The 12,890-nt window shown below is 33.9% G+C and overlaps 3 protein-coding genes across 3 annotated transcripts in view; 1 reads left to right on the top strand and 2 right to left on the bottom strand.

The window, feature by feature from the left end:
* LOC120637186 (rab3 GTPase-activating protein catalytic subunit) overlaps window positions 1-3,500 on the bottom strand; it is a 28,691-nt gene extending 25,191 nt beyond the window's left edge. The window contains exons 1-2 of the mRNA XM_039908872.1: window positions 2,176-3,500; window positions 1,219-1,403 (exon numbers count right to left, since the gene is read on the bottom strand). Coding sequence (XP_039764806.1) covers window positions 1,219-1,403; window positions 2,176-3,426 — 1,436 coding nt within the window. The 5' untranslated portion in view covers window positions 3,427-3,500. The remainder of the gene's footprint in view (window positions 1-1,218; window positions 1,404-2,175) is intronic.
* Window positions 3,501-4,381: 881 nt separating this feature from the next.
* LOC120637299 (protein FAM92A-A) lies at window positions 4,382-9,597 on the top strand. The gene is made up of 7 exons (XM_039909076.1): window positions 4,382-4,518; window positions 4,666-4,825; window positions 5,763-5,912; window positions 6,695-6,919; window positions 7,763-7,888; window positions 8,975-9,079; window positions 9,506-9,597. Exons 1-7 carry the CDS (start codon window positions 4,382-4,384, stop codon window positions 9,557-9,559), a joined length of 957 nt encoding a protein of 318 aa, XP_039765010.1. The 3' UTR covers window positions 9,560-9,597.
* A 551-nt stretch (window positions 9,598-10,148) lies between these two features.
* On the bottom strand, window positions 10,149-12,726 carry LOC120637334 (heat shock factor-binding protein 1). The gene is made up of 2 exons (XM_039909129.1): window positions 12,484-12,726; window positions 10,149-11,805 (listed from the first exon to the last, which is right to left on the bottom strand). The coding sequence occupies exons 1-2, from the start codon at window positions 12,580-12,582 to the stop codon at window positions 11,653-11,655; spliced, it is 252 nt and encodes an 83-aa protein (XP_039765063.1). The 5' UTR covers window positions 12,583-12,726; the 3' UTR covers window positions 10,149-11,652.
* Window positions 12,727-12,890: the final 164 nt, after the last annotated feature.

Raw genomic sequence — 12,890 nt, 5'->3', positions numbered from 1 at the left:
ATTTAACTAAGAGAGTTGATTACTATTTCTATCCCGAAAATGTAACGCAGTTGAAGTCGCCGACTACTAATGCTGTATATTAAAATAACTGACTGAGCGTAGCAACGTACTAATAGGTAACTTGGATAAAATAGCAATTTGGCAGTCTGTTCATCCGTCCGTCTGCCCGTTAGACATGCGTCCGTCCGTCAGTCCGACAGATACGACTGACAAAGCGCTATAAATATAGTACTAAGGAACTTAGTGACTAAATCGATGGCACACAGTTTAGTTGACCAGCAAATCAAGTACGGTCAAGAACAAACCGTCGTAGAAAAAAAAATTGCGTGATGTTCCTTGCGAACCACTATTACAATCAACTCAATATATATATTGAGTTGATTATATAGTGGTACATATTTTAATCAAAATTGTTTGAAAAGCAAAATTAATAGTTAAGCTGTAAAAACTATATTTTAGGTTTTACACAGTATGCAAAGAAAAACATGGACAGCGCCCACATCATACAACTTATGTTCTTGTATGAGACTTATTTCCGGTGGGTGTCACAACTAACTTTAAAATCATCAGAAAACACACAAGTGATGGAATATCGTAATGATTACGAAAAAATAAAACATAATCAGCACCGTTATTTCACCTGACTGCGAAAAGAGATTTCTATTTTATGTATATTTGTATGTTTAAATATTCCCCTGGAGTATTGCCCCTATTGCCCAAAACTTCATAAAACGGTAGTCGCTTCATAGACGTTAGCCGCAATGTTTAATTTTCTACAGATATAAACGTAACGTAAAATAAAATGTTTCTGTTTAAACTAGAAACAATACTTAGGTAACTTTTAAGGAAAAATAAGCAAGTGAAAGTTAAGCTAAAGGAAACTTGTAGTAGATTTCTAAATTCTTAGCATGCTTGGCAAACCATTGACGTTAGTTTTCAATATTATTTGATACCTCAAGGCACCTTTACCATTACGCGAGAAAAAGCGTTCTAACACACGGCCCTACGAAAGGAAAAAGAGTCCGAGCGACAAACAGACAGACAACAGGTTGGTCAAATAAGGTTTTGGACCTATGAACCCTTCTAACGTGTTAGTATTTTCCAAAACGCTATAAAATCTATTAAATCATTAGCCTGATATTATCCAACCGTCTTTTTTCATTAGTCATTGGTTATACAATATACATAATGTAAAACACATGCTGGGCAACAACTTACCCAGGCACGAGTATTCTGTGCTCCCATCTATACTGCAGCTCTTGAGTAAACTCATACCAGAAATGTGCGAGGTATGGTAACCCACCGGCGTCCATCAGCCGCGCCGAAGTGACTGACAGCCGCCACACCAAACCATCTTCAGGACTCGTCTTTACATATTTACATAACTTTAATTCTGCACCATCCTAAAATAAGACAAACGTAATATAATAATATTATTTATTATATTAAAAGCACGCGGTTCACATTTAACTAAGCTTATAAAAAGGTATGTCCTTAAAAAAAGAACCAAAAGCTTTGAACAAATTATGGTTATTTATTTGGTATTCTGTTTGATTGTGTACAGTGCCATCTTTCGACGGATATTATAACATCTTCAGAAAACATTTTTCTTTTTTTGATTGATGTTTATACCAAAGTATTTTTTATTTTATTTGATAATTGTCTGATGTTTATACCAAAGTAATGCCTTTGTGGTAAAGCATTTTTAAGATAATCCTAGGGAGAAAATTAATTAAACACACAATCGTAATTTTTATTCAATATCTCAGTGTTCTTTATGGAAATGTTTAACATGATTGATTTTAAAAAATCATTTTTTATTCTCTAATATATTCACAGGTCTTAAAGTAATGCTATGCTTTTCACTGAATGTCCTGGAAATATTTTTTCCACTTATTAAAAAATGGTTACCTTAACAGAAACATTTCTGTTAACAATCAATGCCCTACAGACCTGTTTTTGTCTGATTTATGCTACAATCAGTCAACCCTAAAAATCTAACTATTTATTAGTGGCCCCATTCTCTTATCATATGAGAACACAAATATTTTTTATTATATATTTGTAAATTTGAAGATACTATTCCTTTGTTAGTCTTAGTTATGGAATTTTCTTGGATGGAAAAATAGAGAAACAGTCAAGACAGTGAGAAAAATAAGCAAAACTTGAACAAACCTTTTTACTCTCAATTTCCAATGTTTTGGGATAAGGGAAAGTATCATCTTCCACAGCATCAGGAAATACATAATACAGCAAAGGCATCAACAAGTCATCAGTAATTGGCCCCTTGAATTCTGTAAAGTGAGTGTTTCTACCTACTGCTGCTTTAACCAGTTTAGAAATTGTTATAGGGGCTTCTGTAATCTTATTTAACGGGTTCACCAAACCCAGACTTTTGCTTAATCCAAGCACATCCATTAGTAAGCTATCTCTGTCTAATAAATTCATCACCTTTCTAATAATTTCTGATAGCAGACAATTGATGTTGTCTCTTAATTTAAGAGTGATTGTCCATGTAGGTGCCATAATGGGATCAATGTCGGAAAATGTAGATGAGTCAACAATTGCACTTTCCCGAAAATGGGGCCATATTGCATTAAGTAAAGCACTATGTAGAGGGTTGTTCTCAGAACCAAATGGTAACTCAATTAGCTTTTTAACATCAAACCCGTCAATTGACAAGAACTCATTGGAATGAGTTCTCTTTCTCCATGTGAAAGAATCCGAATCTTTTAGCTCATAAGAAAACTTTGTAGATATAACAACAGCATCGAGAGGCACTGGCGATGATATCTTAGACTTAAACAAGCTTACGAGGCCACTAAGATGTGAACACTGATTTGATATCCGCTTCAGATGTATTACATCAAAACTTATTTTATAATCATTGTCTTCAAAAATCCCTAAGTAAGTATGTTGCCAGTGTTCCCGTATTTTAACAAAAAATGGAATGCCACAATCAACAATTGAAAATGCAATATTAACAGAACTCATAATGAGTTTTATTATGCTCCCATCAACAAGTGGGGCTTTGGGATACAACATGAGGTACCTTTTGAGGCCAAACCAATTCGACACTGGAAATGGACTTCCGTCAACGTTGTCCATAAAGTTTGTTGTGGAATCCCAGAGACACTGTTGAATTTCAGTTAACAAACATTTTTCTTCTGGTTCTTTTTCACTGTCTTGGCTTTTTACAGGTTCTAATGCGTTGTACGTTAGTGTAAAACTCAAGCCTCGAAACTTTATATCCTCAGATTTAGCAAGCCACTTCTTTGTGTATTCTGGACTTGTTTTACACAATTTAATTTTAGATAGGTTCCATTCAACGATTATCTCTTCTAATCGTGCTATTAGTACTTCCCATTCTGAAGCAGTCGTAAAGTCCTGATGATAAATATCATATTCATCTATTTCCTCATTCATTTTTACGAAAAATTATAATTAATTTCTATTGTTGATTATTTGTGAAATGAACTACAGCTGTTTATGACAGTGACGTTAAATCGAGATATGCACTGGATTAATGATACTATAGAACCAAGAAACACTCTTTGGTTCCGGTTTCAAATCAGATTGTCTTCGTTATAATTGCCAGTAATTGTGTCCTATTATCCCGGGAGTGATCTCGATTCATTTTGGATCTATTATTTTCCGATAACATATTATTTTTATACTGGTTGATGATATAAGGTTTCGTCGATTATTATACATTATTAATTAATCTATTTATAAAATTATGCTTCTAAATAAATTGTTATTGAGCTACTGAGAAATAGGTGCCTTACAACATGCAACGATTCCTGTAATTCAAACATATGTCTTGTCAAGTTAATTTAGTCTAAATATTTGTTTACGTAAAAATTAGCACCATTGTCTATTCAAATTAATTTGACGCGTTAGGGGCTAAAAACAAGCTTAACGACACAAAAGCATTTATTTGTGACAGCCAAAATGATCAGCGTGATCATTAGATATATATAAGTCAAAGTCAAATATCTCTTTATTGAATGAAATAGGCACATAGATGGCACTTTTAATGCGTACATTACATGTAAAATGTAAAGTTATAGCTACTGATCACGCTGGTGTCATTCGTTTGTCACTGTCATAATAGTACCTATAGTATCATCCAATCGTATTTTTTCATTGATTCGTAGGTTACCTTTTTAATTTACCCCCTAATTTTTGGGACCTCAACTCAAACTGAAAAGTGCAACACTTAATGCTCCAGTACTGCCAATCAGTTCACGCGTCAAGTTCAAATGTACGGGCTAATAATGTTCATAGCTCAGATACAGGACCTAGTTTATAGTCAATTGAAACAGTTACCAAGGTAACGGAAATCCGTAAACTTTTTATAAACTTAAAAAAGGCGAAAATGTTTAGAGGAGATAACGCACATTCATTAAGTTATGAACAGCAAGCTAAATTTATTCAAGATAGAATTTCAAATGTTGAAAAGAATTTCGGCGACCTTTGCGTTGGTTTCGGAGATTACACCAGAAAAACCGCCAGGTAGGTACCGTAATATTTACATAGAAACACGATTAACATTAAATCAATCCTTGAAACAGTCGATCTAATGACCATTTAACTTGTTATTATAGGCCAATGCACATTGCAACATTAGGTTCTTGGATATTTTAATAAGTTTTGTTACAGGTTACGCGATATGGGTGACGAACTAGCTAAAATTTTTAAGGATTACGCCAACAATGAAATAGTAAACAAATCGCTAAGTACAGGGCTTGATAACTTATCAGTAACGCTTACTGCTATAGAGGAATATAGAAACTGCGAAGTTCAGCGCTTGGAAGCAAAGGTTTTAAAAATTATATTCGGTCCATATTCATTAAAAAACGAATCAATCGTATATGAGCCTACTTGTTCAATGATTTCAAACCAAAAATCTATTTTCTATATGGTTGATAAATATACCTACAGTCATGGGCGTACCTAGCTTCTGGTTTGGGGGCCAGTGAGATTTTTTTAAGTCAGATCGTCCACGGCTGTAAAAAAAAAGATTGCTCCATATTCAGGAGCTAATTTTTATTTTGTCTGTTATCTTGAGTATATATATAATTGAGTGAGACTCAATTAGGTAAATACGTATTGAATAAAATTTGGCAAGGTAGGTATAGATTGTAACTTGGGACAGTATATACCTATTTAACCTTGTGATTTCAACCGATACTAGAAGAAAAACCGATTTTGGCTACGGTTTTCGTATCGGTAGGACTTACGGCTACACTCATGATGAATTTGAATTTGAATAATTTTTTAATCTTTATTTACCCTACTAACGAATACGAAGTGATAATTATCATTAAAACTTATTAAAGGTTTATATTTTTATAAATTTCCACCAAATTAAATGATAGAATGTGTCAAATAAATGAATATATCTTGAAATAATCTATACTAAGTATGTATGAATTGATGAAATCCTTAATTAACTCGGTTGAAATCGCGGTGGAATCGACGTACCTATTATTTTATAAAATTCAAAAAGCGCTGTTACAATGTAATGTCAACTGTTTATTCCTATTGTTTAAAAAAAAAAAATTATATGACAAACTTACAATCGTCGGAAATGCATTCTTTCAGCAGCCGGATAGTCAATATTTAAAACAAACCACACAATAAATACCATACAATAGTAAAATCAATCAACTGTTTGAACCCTCAATAACGTAGCAGCACGGTGGATGTGGTGCCTACCACCACCTGACACGATCAAGATAACGATTTTTCCGCAGGTTATAGGGGAGCTATGTCAATATGAAAGTATTTGTAAGCACGCAAGAGAGGAACTCAAGCATACGATGAATGTAAGGGAAAAGGAAATGGCTAGAAAGAAAGTCCTGGATAAAGCCAAAGAAAGACAGCCGTTTAACAGGCAACAAGTAGTAGGTTTTTTTATTGAATAATCGCACCTTACCAACGCGTCCAGTCCGCAACAGCTGTGTGCAAATTTGGGTCCAACATTGTGAATAATAACAAGATTTGCTTAAAACGGCACGTACCTGGTCATAACTTGTAAGACTTCTGTTTTTCGAAATGTTTTGGCAATCTATCTTAAGCAATTATCAGTAACGATACAGTAACGACTTATGTCATAAAAAATGATAGCATAATGCGCTGGGCACGAACTTCAACGGTATGCGTCGAGTAGAAGTTCAATATATAAGTACCTACTGCCATAAACTTGAGCGCTTCACGTTAGCGCTTGATGTAAGTTTGATGCCGTTGAGGATGGGAGATCAAAAGATGGATTTTGCCGGCCTCCCTGGCGGGCGCAGCGGTCAGCGCCGTGGTTTAAAGTTGGTCGATTTCCGGCAGGGCCAATTTGTGAATTTATTATTTCTTAATTTTCTCTGGTCTGGTCTGGTGGGAGGCATTGGCCGTGGCTAGTTACCACCCTACCCACAAAGACGTGCCACTAAGCGATTTAGCGTTCCGGCACGATCTCGCGTCGAAACCATTAAGGGTATGCGCTTATCACAACCACCATACTCCCAGTTAGCCCGCTACCATCTTAGACTGCATCGTCGTTTACCACCAGGTGAGATTGCAATCAAGGGCTAACCTACCTAGTCTATTATACATCTTTAACTGCATCAACTGTACGGCCTAGAAGTTTAGAGAAGACCAAGCATAATTTAAGTATCACTATATGCTGATTCATTAGACTTACGCGGAATCTGAACTGCTGAAAGCGTCGGCTGAAATGTCTCGATCTGCGAAAGGTTTGAGCGAACAGACAGAATTTTTCGAAAAACGCAAATTGGTGCAGCTGAAGACACTTCTCTCAGACTTTGTGCGGATAGAAATGACGTTCCACTCGAAGGCAGTGGAACTGCTCAGCGTTGCGTTCCAACAGATTGCTGATATCAATGACAGGGCGGATCTAGAGGTGAGAAGGCTAAGTAGCTTACTTAGAATTATAAGAATTAATTAACACCTATGTAAACAAAGGATACGCACATGGTATGCAGATGATATAAAATGAAGAAAATCTTCAGTACGAGTTATTTAAGGATAGATATTAAGGATAGGCATTGTAAGAGATATAAAACACCTAGGGTAGGTTTTTAGGCCACTGGTTGCTTGTATGTAAAATAAAAATTGATTGGTGATTGATTGATAGCTGGTACCTATATCTAGAAATCGCCAATACAAAACAGTTTAAAACTTGGTTAACTAGTAGAAGTGTGTATAATATATAACTAGGGGAGTTATATCATATTGAGATACCTACTATTGTTGGCCAATGCTGGCCTCAGGCCTTCTTTCTTACATAAGAGATGGATGCAAAAGATTAATATTAAGTAATTATTACAATACGTAGATACTACAATAATAAATTTAATGCATGACTTGACGTGCTCTTCAAGGATAGGAAATAGCCAACGGAAATTATCTAACTCCGGACTAAGTAGTACCCGCTTATTGAGAATTACCTTGAATATTTTACCTTGAACTCAGAAAGCCTAGGGGAATCGAACCCACGACCAAGAGATAAATAATCAAAGATGCTAACCGCTAGACAGGCTCTCACATAATCCATGCCAGTATTACTTTTACGTTATTGAATTTTAATTGTTCTGTTTTCTAAGCTTTTAGTAACAGGTCTGTCCGATCAAGAGGATGAATCGGTAAATATTTTCAGTACATACTTATTGATATTTTTATTTCAAATAAATAACACCAGGATATGATTATTAATTATAATATTTTTGTGTCTATGTGTATTTAGAACTTTAAACGGAAACTGCGATCACCGGAAAAGCAAGTGAGCACTGGGATATCTGTGAGATCGTCTTCACTGGCGTCTCTCATGAATCCACAGTTCTCTCCGGCGAGAGAAGATGACGACTCAATGGTAAATCCAAAGACAAATCTTAATCTTTAGATCCATACTCATTGATACTTCCAGACCTACTAATATTATAAATGCGAAAATGAGCTTCTTTGTTTGTTTGCTTGTCCTCACTTTGCGCCCTAACTAAGCACCCAATCGACTATTCATTCCTGAAAAACAAACTGCTCACACGGGAGTTTTAAAAATCACTCACGGTCTGTCATTAGAAGTGGTCGTGATTATTATCCACTCTGATTTCATAAATACGAAAGTGTGTTGTTTATTTGATTATTACCTATTTTTGGCTCAACTAAGTAAGTACTTACTGCAACTGTTTTATTGAAATTTAGAACAATTATGATTAAATCCCTATCTTATTTCCATGAAGTAAGACGAGTTAATGTGAAGACATATTACTTGAGCCGCGCATCTTCGCTCTATAGAGGGCTCGGATACAGGATATTTTGTTTCTCTCCAATACGACGGGCCCTATAATAAAAACGATACAAAGCGAAAGCCCAGTTTCTGATGAAAATCTTCGGATCAAAGACTCTCAGAACGCATCTAAACAGACTGCAAGGTTTCTTTTGATGGTTTCTTTACTCTATGAGATGTAGGCAAATCACTTTTAATTAATTTAAGAGTAAACACCAAGTATAGTACCATAAGTACAGTGACGTGCATAGAGGGTATGCACAGGGTATGCAGATGAGACAAAAAAAAGAAAATCTCCGGTACGAGTTATAAACACTTAAGGGTATTTTATTATATAATAACTCTCTCTATGCACGCCACTGCATAAGTATAATACGTAAGTAGTAAGTACCCATACCTACCCAGTTACTTTTCCAGTTTGGTAAAGTGCCTATTCTAACGATCAATCTGGTAATCAGAACTTAGGCACAGCCAGGCTATAGTCTCTTTATATTGTTGGTTACTGGGTCACATATCCAGATACCCTTTTTAAGGTTTCCGAACCCGAAAGCCTAACATTAATAATGAAATGTTAAAAATTCATTGAAAACGTGTTTTTGCTCCGGTTTTTGGAATAATTCTTGTAGCATTCATTCACCAAAATAAGATAATATTATTTTTCTTTCATTGTAGAGTTTGGGAAGATTACGATCGCCAGAAAAGAATTTATCGGCGAAGTCGAGATCGCTGGCGGCGCTGATGAATCATTCTTCATCCAAAGACGAAGAGGAAACTACGGCGAGTAGAACTAGAAAAAAATCAAAAAATATAAATTCCCACATTGCTTTGCCGGGTATTGAACCATGGACCTCCCACTTATAAGACCAGATCGCTCAATACTGAACCAGGGAGGTGGAATAGACTAGAGAATAATCTATTGAAAATAAGTCGTTAGGTACTAATTAGGTACTTACATTGATATTTCGGGGCAGTGAAAATAGCATGGCTTGGGTATAATGTAATACCTAATCATCGAAATTAATGATCGTTGGTATAATATTACTACTTATCATAAATCTATGATAATGTTGCCTGTATGTAACTAGTCGATAGATGACAATTTAAAATATATCCACCTCTTTTTCGTTTGTAACTAGATCAAATGCAGTAAGCAAGATTTGTAAATCGTAATAATTATTATATTGTGCCATTTCGTTTTTACAGGACTCTGATGGCTCTCGGGACAACAGCACGTCTGAAGAAACGGAGTCTCGCTAAAAATATAATGTTTAATTTTGTTCTCTAATTGTAGATTACAGAATAAGTATGTACCTACTTTAATACAATCAATAAAGATGTTGTCGGAGTAGAATTTTAATTTGACGGCTTATGTCGAATGCGCATTTCCTTAGTCTTTCCCCAATATTTATTATTGATTATTTTTATTATCATTGTAGATTACCGAATAACTATGTACCTTCCTTAATACAATTATTATAGACGTCGCCAGTGTAGAATATTTCTACTTTGAGGACTTATTTCGAATAGCGCGCGAATTGGTATCCTCGTCCCCAAATTTTATTGATAGGGTTCAAAATTTAAATAATAGGGTGTTCGTGTTTGTGGTCTGCTGGCTGCGATCCCAGAGGAGACTGGCACGGAGCAACACGGTTTATCGATTCCATTTCCTAGCTAATTTCGCTCGTACCAGTCTCCAGCAGAATTATGAATATACGTATCGTATCCCTACTTGATCTACTTTAGGTACTTTGAAACTAAAACAGTGAATTCATAAGAAATAATAAAATGTTAATTACATTGGATATGTATATTATATTATTAACAAAATTAATGAAATGATTCTTGTTACATAAAAAATGGTTTACTGGTCATAAAAAGTAGGTACTTAAATTACATTTTATTAAATTACACATATTCTTATCAATTATTCATGAGACATTTTAAGGCATCTGTCAAATATCCAACATTCCTCAAGGTAATTTATTAAATCAAATAACAGAAGCGGACATAAAATAAAACATGTTAAATTTTCGCAATATTAACTCAGTTTATAGATAAGTACGAAAATCTTATTTTGCAGATATTAATTAGTAGTAATTTTCTAGATATTCTTTAAACTGGGACTTTGAATAGTTAGCAAAGCAATTTAGCAGTTATTAAGGTAAAAAGTAATAAATATAGAGAAAAATTTAAGGTATAAATTTAAAAAAATATTTTAATCAAAGTTCCAACTTTTATTCTCTCAGGCATTACATTATAAATAACATTGCTTTGAATCACTTCAGTTATACCTACTGGTTAAACAGTATTTATTAATGATTAATTAATTACATATTTACTATAGTTACTGCTTCCATTTAGTATCATCTTTTATAATTGACTGTTTTATAATATTTGCATGAAAAGTTTTCTGGATTTCAACCAGATTTGTGGTTTTATTTCTGGAATTGTTAATACAATATCAATAGAAAAAGTGGTTTATCAGGTGTGTGACCATACATAAAACTGTAGGAGGATTTTTGCTATGCAATTTTGTGTGACAAGTCCCTATTTACGCGTGCACTAGCCTTAAACAGCACATACACAGTGACATGCATAGGGTTAAGTTTTTTAAAAATACTTTAGCCACTCTTGCATGTATGTGCAGTGGCGATTATATATGTTGTAGTGCTAAGCTAAGAAATATTGCACCTAATTTTACAACCTCATGTAATACTAGGACAAAACTATTGACTTATATTATAAAAACATTCAATTTTATTATCTATTTATAAAGAAAATATACATGATTTTTAAGCACCCAACTACTTACTCTAATTTATAAGTGTCTTAATATCGAAATGCAAGACATAACGAAATGTCCTATTTAGATATTTTTTGCCTATAAGATTTAATGTATTTATCAGCCGAAATCTGAGTATTCCAACCTCTGTTACACAGGTTCAAAATAACACTCAATTTATGCCTATTTTTATGATTGGTACCGCAGTCTTCTTATTATTGTTGTGTATTCATAAGTCTGTAATTAATATTCAATGCTTTGTATCCTTTAAAACATCAAATAACTGATGACAGATAGCAGGAATCTTTGCTTCCCTTTTCACCACCTATACAATGTTTATTAGTAAAGCAGTTAGATAGAAAATGCATTTCATCTATAGACATTCAATTTTTCAATTTATATTCATGAATGAAAACAATGAATTATTGCCTAAGTTAATTTGACAATAGATTGCCAAAAGACCTACATCAGTAATCAGTCTAGAATTCTGCAATAATCAGATTTCTTCTATATAGGCAAAAAAACTATCATTGTTAAAATAAGACACGTTATTAATAATGAATTCCCCCTACTTTTCATTTTCTACACCAGCTTGTGTCATTAGATCTGTGACATTTTTCTCAAGCTCATCAACTCTTGAACCCATCTCATCTATTCTGTTTATTATCTGATCAGACATACTTTGGAACTTGTCCTGCATGTTCTGCAATAGTGATTGTACCTGTAAAACAATGGTACAATATCACAAAAGTTTATAAGTAATTTCAAAAAAAATATTTGAAATTTTAGTTGATAGACAACCTAGAAGGCACTTCAATAAATTGCAGGGAGCTAGAGAAAACCAGCACATTACTGGAATTTGGTACTGCATTCAAAAGAGATATCCGGACATAAATTTATCTCCCTGCATGTTACAAGTCATATGTGGAATAGTGCCAAGAATTCAGTTCAAAGTTTTTCCACACTATGACCAGAGTTCCATATGCTGGAATAAAAGAGAAACTTGGCAATATAAATTCTAAGACCTTTGGTCTTCAAGGTAGACAGAAAAAACTATCTTTAAGAGAAATATGCTTTTTATATTAAAATAGAAAATAATACTTAAGAATTATTATTAGTTAATTTGAACTCAGTTAACTTCAATTAAAATTTTCTTACTCAGCATGCAAGTTTCAAAGAAAATCTTATAAATATTGGGTGAATGTAAAAAGAGTTCACCTAATATTATTTATAAATAAAAGTTTAGGCTTTAATGCAATCTCTATGAAGATAGGTACATATAAACTGATATTCCCACAAAGAGGGTAAATAAGGGGAAAGTAAATACATAAACTATAAAGCAAGTAAATTTCTGGCCAGAGCTAGTTCATCATGAATGAGTTTTGGTTCAAATACTTACATACTGCGTTACTTCTTGCATATTTTTAGGATCATTAGCTGGGGTAGAATAATTACTCTCCACATCTGTTGTTACAGGTTCTGCGTTTTGATCTGCCATTGTAAATTAGAATGCAAGATTACTAAAAGTTTATTTCTTAGACAAGCTGACTCCACAACAAAACCCGTCCAAATAATGGTTTTGCCTTAGAAGTTGTACGAGAAATGTGAATCAATTTTGTTCGCTATTCGAAAACTGTCAAGTTTACTTTAAATGACATTTGACAATGACAACTGACAATTAAACCATAGACTTCGTTGACCTCCATTATAGTATAATAGAGGTCAGTGATAGACATTCTTCTTTTTGCTTAGAAGAATGGCTAATCATCAATGGCATCTCCTTGATAGTATCTATGGAGGGTAGAG

This window comes from Pararge aegeria, chromosome 3 (assembly GCF_905163445.1).
Source record: "Pararge aegeria chromosome 3, ilParAegt1.1, whole genome shotgun sequence".
NCBI classification, from domain to species: Eukaryota; Metazoa; Arthropoda; class Insecta; order Lepidoptera; family Nymphalidae; genus Pararge; species Pararge aegeria.
Note: the sequence above shows the minus strand (reverse complement) of the source record. Positions and strands in the feature narration are given on the sequence as shown.